We start from the raw sequence: 12,259 nt of genomic DNA, 5'->3' as shown, positions 1-12,259 counted from the left end.
CCGGGGCCGCTGCCGCCCCCTCCCTTTCTCGCCGGCCGGAGCTCGGGGGCCGCGGGCTGGGCAGGGCCGGAGCCGCCTCCGCGCCGCTTCCCAGGCCCGGACGGCCGCGGGAGGAGGTCCCGCTGTCAGTCAGCGGGGAAGGCCGGGCCGGGCAGCCGAAGGGGGCGGCGCCGAGGATGGGCTCTGGCCGGGAGCTGGGAGGCGGAGGCGGAGCGGGCGGGGGCGGGGGCGGCTCAGGGCCTTATAAGCGGCGGGGGCAGGGCGGGAGGGAGGCAAGTGTCAGGCCGATGTGCAGCCCGCGAGGGGCCGGGGTCGGGGCCGCCGGGGCCATGCGCGCGGGCTGGGCAGGGGACCCGCGGGGCGCAGAGCGTAGCCGCTTCGGAGCCTGAGCCTCCCGGGGCCGCGGCCGGGGAGCCGCGCGGGGCCGGCCGGCCGGGGGGAGGGGAGCGATGCGGCGCCGGCGGGCCGCGGTGGCCGCGGGTTTCTGCGCCTCCTTCCTGCTGGGCTCGGTCCTCAACGTGCTCTTCGCACCGGGCTCGGAGCCTCCGCGGCCAGGCCAGTCCCCCGGGCCCTCGCCAGACCCGGGCCCGGGCCGTCGCGGGGGCCGCGGGGAGCTGGCCCGGCAGATCCGAGCGCGCTACGAGGAGGTGCAGCGCTATTCCCGCGGGGGCCCCGGTCCCGGGGCCGGCCGGCCGGAGCGGCGGCGCCTGATGGACCTAGCTCCGGGCGGCCCGGGCCTGCAGCGTCCCCGCCCCCTGCGGGCCCGGCCCCTGCCCGACGGCGCTCCGGGCTGGCCCCCGGCTCCTGGCCCGGGATCCCCCGGCCCGGGATCCTCCGGCCCGGGCCCGCGCCTGGGCTGCGCCGCGCTCCGCAACGTGTCCGGCGCACAGTACGTGGGCTCCGGCTACACCAAGGCCGTGTACCGGGTCCGCCTGCCCGGCGGCGTCGCGGTGGCGCTCAAGGCGGTGGACTTCAGCGGCCACGATCTGGGCAGCTGTGTGCGCGAGTTCGGGGCGCGGAGGGGCTGCTATCGGCTGGCGGCCCACAAACTGCTCAAGGAGATGGTGCTGCTGGAGCGGCTGCGGCACCCCAACGTGCTGCAGGTACGAGGGGGGCGGGTGCAGGGATAAGGGTGCTGGCTGGACGTGCCAGTGCTCGATCACTCGGGCTGGAAGAGAAGCCTTGGTTTTAACAGATAAAGAAGCGAAGCCCTGATGACTGCCCAGGTTAAGATAGGGGCAGAACCCGGACAGTGGCAGCTTCCCATTACACCACCCTGCTTGGGTGGGTGACCCGTTACGGAGAGACTCCCGGGTTTCTCAGCTTCCAAACCGTATCTCTTGAAGACAGCACAGAGGGTCCCCAGACTCGGGGTAGGGGTGGGGGTCCATTCGGGCTTAGGACCCTGCTTCTGGCTGGAGCTGGGGTGTTGAGCACCGGGGAAGGGACCCCAGCCAAAACAATGAACAGAGGTCATCCCTGAGTCAGGGTCCCAACTGCAGTGATAGGGTCCCTTTTCTTGTTGGAATCTGAACCCCACTTCTCTCAACTTCCAGTGACTTGTCTGGCTTTGAAGTTGGGGTGGAACTGCAATGGGGTTGGGAAGAGCTAGAAAAAGACCAGACTTGATTCCCAGAGAATATCCCGTACCCCACCCAGAAGCTGCTGAAAGGACTGGAGGGGATTGGACAGTAGGCCAGAAAATGCATGGCCCTTCCCAGAAGAGACCCTGGCCTCAAAGTAGGCTTTGGAAGTATTGAGGAAGCCTCGGGGTCCTAGCTCAATGCTCGGGGGACAGGCTGAGGACCTGAGGGTCTGCATGTCACATTATCTGAGCAAATGTGGCCAAGAGGCTGGAAGATTGAGAAGACCAGATGCCCAGGTTCCTACTAAATGGGACTCTGTCTCTCCCGTTCACTGGGGGACAGGGGAAAGATGAGACCCAACCTTGTTCCCTCCAGGCTAGACTAAGAGAGTGGGCCTCTCATAGTCCCAGCACTGCCCTAACACACCCACTTCCCCCTCTCCCCCAGCTCCCCTCGGTCCTTGAGTCAGCCCTAGGATTAGACGAACCGTTCCCTTAGCACATGTCTGAGCGGACTGAGAGGGGAATCCCTGGCTGCTTTTGGCCCGGTGAGCATAGGGTTTGTTCAGACTCCCCAGCTGAGGAATGTTGCCCACACCTTCCACCTCCTAGCCCACTCAAATTAACCTTTCTGCACCCGGCAGAACTGGTCAGAAACCCAGGAATCCTTCCCTCCTTTCCTCAGGAGTGAGTTGGACACCAGATCTGGGTGGGCCTGGCAGAATAGGAGAGAGAAGCCAGAGAGCTGTTTATACTACTGCTGGCTCCCAGTCTCCCTGGGCTACTCCAGCCCTGGTCAGACACACGTTGACTGGGTCCTGGGCCCTGAACTGGTTGCAGAAGGTCAGGCAGAGCCAACAGTTATGGGTGGTTACGCTCCAGTGTCAGCCAACTGTTGCACGGCTGACACTGGAGCTACAGGGAGTGAGCAGTGGGTCACGGGGCCCTTCTAACTGGGAGGATCTTGTTCTCTTTGCTTCCCAGGAGCTCCTGGGAACCTTTTGGAAACCTGGGGTGTAGGCCAGATTCTGAGGCAGTGGAGAAGGTCTTGAGTGTGTTAGCAGGATATTAAGTGTTAGTTAATTGACTCAAGACCCCACCCCCCTCCCTTACGAGGGATTTGAGGTTTGATGCGCTTTCCTGTCTCTTAAGGAACTTCTCCCGCCCTCTCTTACCCCACCCAAACTTCAAGACGAGCATCCCGCTAACCGCCCTCACGCATATGTCAGGCCCCCAGCCCAATGCTGAAGGTGCCAAAGGGGAAAAAATTACAACTGAATAGTTTTCACTCATTCTCTCTCTAGACCGAGACTGGGTTGGCTGTGTTACTCTTACAGGGTCGGAGACTGGGGTTAGTTGCCCTAGGACAGAAGTGTTACAAGATGGAGAGGGTGCCAGGTCCTTTCTGTCAGGGGAGAGGTGAAAAGCTACCATTACGGGGAGGTAGAGCTACCTTGGTGTGAATTTCGGGACTGCCTTGGTATTGGGTCTCCTACATTCGTCCCCCAACCCCCAGGCCAGTATCCCTCTGGCTTCTTCAGCAATGCCACCTCTGCTCCAGGTAAGCCTGCCTGGGGGACTTCCTGCTCAGGAGGCTCCAGTTCTGGTGTGCAGGGAACTAGAAATAATGTTGTTTTAATACGTCTTAATCGTTTAAAATTTCAAAACTGTTCGACTGTTTGCTGAACCGGGGAGGAGCCAGAGAGTGTTTCCCGCTCCCCGAGGCCCCCTCCGCCTCTCTGGCAGCCCTGAAGTTGGTGCTGGTTCTAATAGAAAAGGGCCAGGATAGCATGTCCCACTGGCCCTTCTCAGAGCTTGCTCGGTCCGGGGACTGCCTGGGCGAGATCTCTCCATCCATCTCTGTGACCCCTCCCCAACCCAGCTCTCTCTCTCTCTCTCTCTCTCTCTCTCTCTCTCTCTCTCTCACACACACACACACACGCGCGCGCGCGCACACACACCACTCCCTCACGTGATAGATGCCTCTATAGCCCAGGGTCAAAGGGCACAAGGGTCTTCCCTCCCCTGCATCACTGTCGTTCCCAGGGCCTCAGGCCTCAGATGGGGCCCCAGGCCTACTTGGGCCCTGATTCTGGCCCTGCTAGAGTATATTTCTTCTCCCAAAGGAACAAAAGATTCGACTGAAATGCTCAGCCTCACGCTTCCTGGAGGGGGGGGGGAGTTAATGGTGTCTTTTTATTTTTTCCTGAGGGGTGTTGATTAATACCTCGTTAACAGCGCATTTAACGACCTCCGGGTGTTTAATAACCTTCAGAAGTTTCCCACAAAGGCTCAGACTCTGGGCAAGAAAATGAGAACCAGGCTCCAGGGCTGCTCCTTTTACCTCACCCCTACCTCTGCCCCACTGGGGTCTGGGGTCTCCCTGGGCTGATGTGGGGTGGGGAGGGTAGAGATAGAGGGAAGAAGGGGGCCCCGGGGATTTCCCCCTGACCCCCCCCAAGCTGCAGCCCTACTGATCTGAAAGCGACACCGAGACATGCCTTCCCTCGTGCCAGCAGGACTGAGGTAGCTGGCTCCAGGGACGGGGAGCTGCAAGGGCACTCCTGGGATGGAAGGGAGCATATAAGGACCTGGAGTGGAGCTGGGTAGGGTGTGAAGGGTGACGGTGTGCAGGGACATCTAGCCCAGGGGCTTGACTCCCCCGCCGCCTCACCCCACCGGCACCCCCCATCGTGCAGCCCTCCCCTCTTCCCACTCTGGCCCAGACAACTCAGCCTTTGTGTTCCTCCTCCCTACAGGGTGCTGGTTGTTTTGAGCACCGGCTGATCCTTAGCTGATGTGCAGCATGGTGGGAGAGACTGGGAGAAGCAGAGATCTCTGTGGATGCTGGTTGAGGTGTCAGTGACAGAGTCAGGCTGTGCTTCCCAGAAGCCCCTGGCCAGCTGAGCTGTGCGGAGCCCCTCCCCCAGATCACATGGAGCGGGCCGGCCCTTGTGACCCTGCCCTCAAAGAACTGACCTTCCCCAGGAACCACCCTTACTACTCCCCCAGTTGATATGGGTGACCCCACCCCACCCTGCCCTGCCCACCAGCTATGCAGAGAACACCCAATGATATGCCCCTTGGATACTTCTTGTTCTGATCGACACTTGTTACCAATCCCAAGGGAGATTGCTTTTCCTCCAGAAAGACCAGGGCAGAGGAAAAATGAGGGTGCCAGAAAGTGAAAATGATGAAGCAAAGACGAGGATTAGAGCAGGGGAGGAGGTATAACGTCCATTTGTTGGCTGGGCGATTAGCAAATGGTACTCATGGAAAGAACAAGGCTGTGGAATCAGAGTAACATAAATTTGAATCCTAGCTCCTGCAATTCTTAGCTGTGTGGCCTTGGGGAGGTAACTTAACCTCTCTGAGTTGGTTTCCTTACATGTGAATTGGAGACACTAATAGTACCTACTATGCCCTTTTAAGGTTATTCTAAGAATTGAGTTTTGCTTGTAAAACATTTAGCACAGTGCCTGGCACATGGTTAACACAAGGTGGCCAGACCTGCCCATTTACCTGAGTGGCCAGAGGTAAGGGGCTGATGGAATCAGTAGGAACTCTGGCTGCTGGGACAGAGGGCAGGCTTCCCAGGCAACGTTGCTATTCTCTTCTGGCCCGAGCTGAAGCAGAGACCTAGGGATGGGAGGGTGGGGGGCATGTGAAAACCCAGCCCTTCCTTGTCCGCACTCCCATCCTGTGACCTCATGACCCTCCTGGGCCTCTTCCAGCTCTATGGCTACTGCTACCAGGACAGCGAGGACATCCCGGACACCCTGACCACCATCACGGAGCTGGGCGCCCCTGTGGAAATGATCCAGCTGCTGCAGACTTCCTGGGAGGATCGCTTCCGAGTGAGCAGGGAAGAGGGCCAGGGCCCCGGGCTCCTTGCTGCGATGGTTCTCCCTTAGAAGGCCAGCTCTCCAGAGCAGCTTCAACTCCTCCTCCGTTGAGGGAGAGGGAGGGAAGGATGGAGCAAAGCTGACTCGGCCGTCGGCCAAAGGGTTAAAAAAAGAAACGAGGCAAAGAGGATCCTGAGGTTTTTGTGCTCCTGCCGCCCTGACACACACACTCACACATACTCTCAGCCTGGCTGCAGGAGGGCCAGTGTCCTAGGACTAGAAAAGAGCTTAAGGTCATCTTGACCCTCCCTCTATTTGCATACACTGCACAGAAACCACACCGAAGATGCAGCTTCAGGGAGGATATGCACTATGCCCAGACTGCCCATTTCCCACTTATTCCATGTTACCCTCAGGGTCAGGCCCACCGGGGGTAATAGAAAATCGCTGGCTTGCTCAGTAAGGCCCCAGGCCTCAGTCCTTAGTGAGCTCCAGAGCCTTGAAGAAAAAGGCAAACCCCCAAGCTCAGTCCAGAGCACCAAAGCGGGGAGCCCCCAGGCACCCTCCCAGGAGAGAAGCCGTGAGCAGCCTGGTGTTTGCCCCTCAGATCTGCCTGAGCCTGGGCCGCCTCCTCCACCACCTGGCCCACTCCCCGCTGGGCTCGGTCACTCTGCTGGACTTCCGCCCCCGACAGTTCGTGCTGGTGGATGGGGAACTGAAGGTGACGGATCTGGATGACGCCCGCGTGGAGGAGACACCGTGCACAGGCAGCGCTGACTGCACACTCGAGTTCCCAGCCAGGAATTTCACCCTGCCCTGCTCAGCCCAGGGCTGGTGCGAGGCCATGAATGAGAAACGCAACCTCTACAATGCCTACAGGTGACCTCCATCTCCACTCAGGAAGGCCGGGCCGCGAGGGAGCGGGAGCCCGGGGTGGGGGTGGGGGCTCGCAGGGAGGGAGCCAGCATGGGGTCCAGGAGGCCAGCCAGACGCAGCCATGACCAGCGGAGTAGCAGGGGCGGGGGAAGGCCTCCACCCCTTCAAGAAGGGAACATTCAGGCTCCTGACCATGAGGCTAAAAATAGTCAGCCCCAAGGAGAATCTGGGTTGGGGGTGGCAGCTGGAGGCTTCTTAAAATAGTGTCAGACTCAGAGCTTAGGGCTGGTGGGACAGGCCCTGCCCCTTCCTCCCCTGGCCCTTCACCTCTGGAAGCTCCTCATAGAGCCAAGCCATGGGGCTGCTCTGACACGGGTCAGCCGGGCGATAATGCGGGGCTGAGGGGTGGGAAGGTCCCTGGGACGGGTGGGGAAAACAGACCTCAGATTTCAGTTTGGTATGAAGTTACCTGTGGCCTTAGCATGTGCCCAGACCCCGACCCTGAGTCTGAATAGACTCCTTGGCACACTCTGGGGGTATAGGCCCAGTTGGTTAGCCTGACAGAGCAGGCTCCCTGGCCAGGTTGGGGTTCTGTCCCAAGTTGGGGTAGAAGAAGGATATGTCCCCAAAGGCTGAAGCACTAAGCCCCTGATTTCTCTCTGCCCCAGGTTTTTCTTCACATACCTCCTGCCCCATAGTGCCCCACCCTCACTACGGCCTCTCTTGGACAGCATTGTCAATGCCACAGGTATGCTCTCCAGTGCCCACCTGCCTCCCGTCACCATCTCCCACCCCCAGCAAGCATGGGCATAAGAATGACCCAGGGCAGCACATGGTCCAGAAACATCATTTCCCAAAGTGGCATTCTGTGGCAAACTCAGTGACCAGTCCTCCGGTCATCGGGGCCCAGGCTCCAGAGGGAGGGGGGAAAGGCAGCTGGCTGCCTACCTCAGGGAGAAGTAGGAGCCCAGGTACCCTCTTACAGCACCGTGCACTCTGCAGGAGAGCTCACCTGGGGGGTGGACGAGACCCTGGCCCAGCTGGAGAAGGTGCTGCACCTGTACCGGAGCGGGCAGTATCTGCAGAACTCCACGGAGGCCGGCAGAGCCGGTGAGTGGCCCCGGCGAGGATCCAGGGGCTGGGGAGGTGGGGAACAGGTGCGAGGGTGGGTGATTCCCCTAATCGGGGAAGTGGCTCATCCTCCCTCTGAGAGCGCTGTTTACCTTGCACTTCGACTGAGCTAGAACAACTATAATTGTGCCTTGAACTGGGGGGTGGGCGCTGACACCCCTTCTCTGGGTGGCTGCAAACCCCACTGGGTACTGACTGCGTGACTATGAGCCTCACTTTCCTCATCAGTGAATTGGGCTCAGTATTACCTGCCTCAGAATTCTTATGGGGATTAAATGGCAGGTGAAGTGTGTGACAGCAGTTAACTCGTTTCCTGTCACACAGCTTGAACACGATATATGTTTGCTACTCTTTCCTTCCTCGCCCTTCTGGGGCTGGGAGGGTGGCTGGAGGTGGAGAAGGGGCTCCACACTGAAACCAGTTAAGAAGCTCCAGGGCAGAGAGAGAGTTCTAGCCACGGCTTGTGGGCTGTGGTCTCTCCTGCTGAGGCCCTGGGGTTTAGCATGGTTGGCAGGGGGGCGAGGGATGGGCAGCCTCTGTATTCAAGGAGCTCTGGCCAGTCTTAAGGGTGGGGGAGCCCTCGTTAGCCCTGTAAATAAAGTTTAACGAGGTGAACAATGGCTGGCTCTGTCCCTGCAGACGCTGTTTATGGGGCTATAAATCACAGCCAGCCCTGGACTTTGGTCTAGTCCCTGGTAGAAGACGGAGGCAGGAGGGCGGGGTGGCCGGAGGCCCAGGGCTTCTGCATTATCAGTCCAGAGCCGGGGCTCCCCAGGCAGCGGGAAAGACTCGCGGGAACAGGAGGCCTGCGGCTAAGCAGCTTCTGGATTGAGGAGATTTCAGAGCCTTCTGTGGGGCTCTTTCTGTGAAATGGGGAGATTTCACATTCTTCCTCCAGCCTCTGCCCCAAATACTCAAGGTGTGGATTCCCAAATGGTCATTTTTTGTGTTTTACATTCATTTGCACGCCTCTGAACTTCAAAAACTCCATGACTGACCCCCTGTCCGAGGAACTGGCCTAGCCTCTCTCCCCAAGGCCAGGAGGAAATGGGACCAAAGGGCAGCTCTAAACTCTTTGCCACTCAAAATGTGGTCTGCCAACCAGCAGCACCAGAAGCTGGTTGGAAATGCCAGTTCCCAAGCCCCACCCCAGACCGTCTGAATCAGAATCTGCATTTTAACAAGATTCCCTGGAGGTTCACATGCACATTGAAGTTTGAGAAGCCCGGCTTTAAATGTCTAAAATGTTCTGAGCTCAGCAATCTCCCTGGTCAGCCGATGGCTCTGTGTGTGCACTTATCCCATGCCTGTGCCCGCCGTCATGTGTAGCCTGAACGAGTGTGTGCCCTTATATATGGAGACGTGTGTCTCCCAAAAAGTCAACCTGAGCTTTGCCTTTCCTGTGTGGTCATCCCAGTTTCACAGTGGTAGATGCTTTCATCTCCATGCTAGGAGGACTGGGCTGGATTTCAGCCCTCACCTAGGAAATGTGGCTCATAGCCCTTTAAAGAAAGCGACCCCAGCCCTTACCCCTGGGCACAGAGAGTTCTCATCTGAGCTCCATCCCCAACCCACAGAGTACCAGCACCTCCCGGGCAGTACCATCCCCCAGGAAGACTACCGCTGCTGGCCATCCTACCACCACGGAAGCTGCCTGCTTTCAGTGTTCAACCTGGCCGAGGCTGTGGACATCTGTGAGAGCCATGCCCAGTGCCAGGCCTTTGTGGTCACCAACCAGACCACTTGGACAGGTGAGCCAGTGGGAAAGGACATCCTGAGGGAGGTGACTGGACTCCCCGGAAGAGATTGAGAGGTAGCGGTCCCCCATCAGAAGCCAGCGATGGTGAGAAGACAAGTGTCCTCAGGGCAGTTGCGTTATGAGGAGAGTGGCCCTGCGTCCAGGGAGAGAATCATCCAGTCCTGTTACCTCTTACCTCTGCCCCCAGGTCGGCAACTAGTCTTTTTCAAGACAGGATGGAGCCACGTGGTCCCTGATCCCAGCAAGACCACATATGTGAGGGCCTCTGGCTGACCTGTCTGTGGGCTCAGCTGACCATCCCTGCCAGCTGGGCTTGCCTGTGACTTGCACTGGCAGCACTGCATGTCACCTGGGCACCCCTGCAGACAAGGCTGACATCCCCGACAGACCGAGGTGACCAGGACAACGTGCAATAATGCCACATGTTAAAATGTGAGTTTACCAGTCTAGGTCTGGGACTGCTGGCTCCAGGGCAGGAATCACGGAGGGCTGACTGCCCCTCTCACCCTCTGGGCTGCCAGCGAGGCTCAGGACGGTCTCGCCACTGGGGGCTCTGCCCCTCACTGGGACAGTTCTGTGGGCAGCCCCATCACTGTGTTCGTAGCGCGAGAATGTAGCCAGAGACCCTGCTGCCGTTGCTGCTGCCTGTGCTATGGCCCGGCTGGGGCCGCGTGGGGACAGTCACAGAGTGTTCTCTTAGCCAAGCTCCAGACTGGAGACTTGAAAGGATGCTCTGGGAGATGGGTGATTCTGTACCTGGGGAGGCCGCCTCTGGGCCCGACAGGGGCGCTGACCGGCCAGCCCAGGAGCAGGGGCACAGGAGCACGCGAGGTATGAGCCAGGTCATGGGGTTGAGGGGCAGGTAGCAGTTTGAGCCAGGACCTGGGGCGGGGGTGGGGCCGGGGCCTTTCTGCCTCATTTGCTTTCAGTGAAAGCCGCAAAGCAGCCAAAAGCAGCCTCTCCCCGCTCCTGGAGTTTGTATATCCAGAAGCTTTTGTACTTCTTGTTCATTAAAATGTTTATTTTTGTAAGAAAAAAAAATCAATTAATAAAAGGACATTTCATGGCAAGGGCTCTTCTCAAGCCGCATTTTCCTGGGCTGCCTTTCTCGTCTTCAGTTTTGTCTTTGGTGTCTGTTTGGGGGCGGGGGCGGCGTGTGATGAAGGAGTGAAGTCTCCATGCAAACACTGAAGCTGGCACAGTGTGTGTTCAGGCCCTGCTCCCATGGTTCCCGTCTCCGTCCTTGGCCCTCTACATCCATGTCCTAATAAAAGACAGGAGGGACTAACAAGGTTAAAATTTTAACACACACTCGCTTCTTCTATACAAAGCCTTTACCCAGAGGACTCATGTCCTAACAGTGGGATGTCAGCAATGCCAGGGTGCTCTGGGCAGCCTCCACTCAGGTCAGCTTTGCCTCTGTGCAGGGTTGGGCCTGGCCATCATCACCACTGCCCACCACGTGGTAATGCACACTTGCCTTTCTCAGAGCCTTTCTTTTTTTTTTTTTTTTTTTTGCGGTACGCGGCCCTCTCACTGCTGCGGCCTCTCCCGTTGCGGAGCACAGGCTCTGGACGCGCGGGCTCAGCAGCCATGGCTCCCAGGCCCAGCCGCTCCGCGGCATGTGGGATCTTCCCGGACCGGGGCACGAACCCGTGTCCCCTACATCAGCAGGCGGACTCTCAACCACTGCGCCACTAGGGAAGCCCTCAGAGTCTTTCTTTGAGCAAGAAATAAATATATGGAAAGTGCGGAGACAGAAAAGTCAATGGAAAGCCCGGTCCCCTCTTCCTGGGTTTTGGGAGGGAGGGTCTAACAGGGAAAGGCCCGAGTATATGGAAGCCCAAAGTGAAAGAGTTCAAGATCACAGTGAGGCCAGAGAGAGCCCCAGCGTGGATGCAAGTCTTCAAACTTGAAATCCCACATCTTCTCCCCTGTACACCATTCTACTTCTAGAATATTCTCAACGTGCACAAGCCTTTGAGGGCTTTAAAAAGAATAACCAAAGTTCAACTCAGAATCCAGTGTTTTCTCAGCAGATGCAGTTGGTGAAATTTCTCATGCACAGGACGTCCCCGTAGTTCTGAGCGGTTGAAGAGCCGATGTTAGCTCTGGAGTCCTCATCGTGGACGCCCGCTCAGACCCTCAGGGTTGCACCTTGCCACCACCATGCCCAGCCCACACGTCCTATCTTGCCTCTGGTTACCTGGGCTTGGTGATCGTGGAGGGCAGGGAGGGTCAGAGCCTCCACAGAACCTCACACCACGATTCAACCAAGCCATGTCCTGCCCACGCTCACCACTCTCAGTCCCACCCCTCCCAGGAGGAACTCGGCTTCCATCAGCCTCCAGAGCTCTTTCCTCAGCTGAATTCACACGCTCCCGCACGGGTAGCCTACCCCTTGCTAGCCAGTGTTAGAGTTTACAGTGCCCTCTGTTGTTCAACTGCCCACCAGTCTGTGGAGCTCTGAGGACAGGAGAACCACGTCACCATGCTGGACCCAAGGGGGTTCCACAGGGCTGGGGCAGGAAGGTCTGCGGGGTCTGTGCCATTCAGAAGGAAACGAAGACCCTGGTTACAGTCAGCAGAGAGACCCGCAGGCTCAGGAACTGTGTGACTCAGTGAGGAAAGCGAAGGCTGAAGATGAACCAGCCACTGCCTCTGGGCTTCCAGAGGAGAGGTTCACTGGCCCGTGGAGAGGCGCAGGCTGTGGCCTCGGCAAGGTGTGATTATCACTCCAGTTTTACAGACCTGAAAACCGAAGCCCAGGTCACAGCTGCAAAGGGATTTAATGAGCATTCAAACCCAGCCCTAACTTCCAAGCCTGTTCTGGAGGGAGAATTGCTGTAAGAGGAATCTAAGTCAGAGTCAGGGAGCCCATCCTCTGAGTGTGTGCCAAGCTCAAATGGAGGTCCAAAGTGCATCAAACCTTCTTAGAAAGACTCACCCACAGGTAGCTAAAGGGGTGGTAAACAGCTGCTTCCTCAGTGGAGTGAGCCTTGCCTCCAAACCTATATCAGGGGGGGAAAATGGCCAGGCTCAGTCCTGCAAAGTAGAAAGGGG

The 12,259-nt window shown here is 58.3% G+C and overlaps 1 protein-coding gene across 3 annotated transcripts; it reads left to right on the top strand.

Annotated features, from left to right (window-relative positions):
- The first annotated feature begins 444 nt into the window (after positions 1 to 444).
- PKDCC (protein kinase domain containing, cytoplasmic) lies at positions 445 to 10,269 on the top strand. 3 transcript variants are annotated; one of them, XM_030857842.2, is made up of 7 exons: positions 445 to 1,103; positions 5,320 to 5,442; positions 6,125 to 6,309; positions 6,975 to 7,054; positions 7,309 to 7,416; positions 9,015 to 9,188; positions 9,384 to 10,269. In XM_030857842.2, the coding sequence occupies exons 1-7, from the start codon at positions 450 to 452 to the stop codon at positions 9,467 to 9,469; spliced, it is 1,410 nt and encodes a 469-aa protein (XP_030713702.1). In that variant the 5' UTR covers positions 445 to 449; the 3' UTR covers positions 9,470 to 10,269. The 3 variants fall into 3 exon arrangements, with proteins under 3 accessions (XP_030713702.1, XP_030713700.1, XP_030713701.1); XM_030857840.2 differs by having other exon boundaries at positions 6,038 to 6,309; XM_030857841.2 differs by having other exon boundaries at positions 6,038 to 6,309; positions 7,292 to 7,416.
- The last annotated feature ends 1,990 nt before the right edge of the window (positions 10,270 to 12,259 follow it).

This window comes from Globicephala melas, chromosome 12, assembly GCF_963455315.2.
Source record: "Globicephala melas chromosome 12, mGloMel1.2, whole genome shotgun sequence".
Taxonomy (NCBI): domain Eukaryota; kingdom Metazoa; phylum Chordata; class Mammalia; order Artiodactyla; family Delphinidae; genus Globicephala; species Globicephala melas.
The sequence above is the reverse complement of the archived record's forward strand: the minus strand, read 5'-3'. Positions and strand labels throughout refer to the sequence as shown.

Bases quoted from the DNA above. Each gene is read 5' to 3' on its own strand.
- PKDCC (XM_030857840.2), top strand. From the start codon at position 450: ATGCGGCGCCGGCGGGCCGCGGTGGCCGCGGGTTTCTGCGCCTCCTTC. The intron at 7,055-7,308 runs GTATGCTCTCCA...TGCACTCTGCAG, and splicing joins CAGCATTGTCAATGCCACAG to GAGAGCTCACCTGGGGGGTG. The intron at 9,189-9,383 runs GTGAGCCAGTGG...CTCTGCCCCCAG, and splicing joins CAACCAGACCACTTGGACAG to GTCGGCAACTAGTCTTTTTC.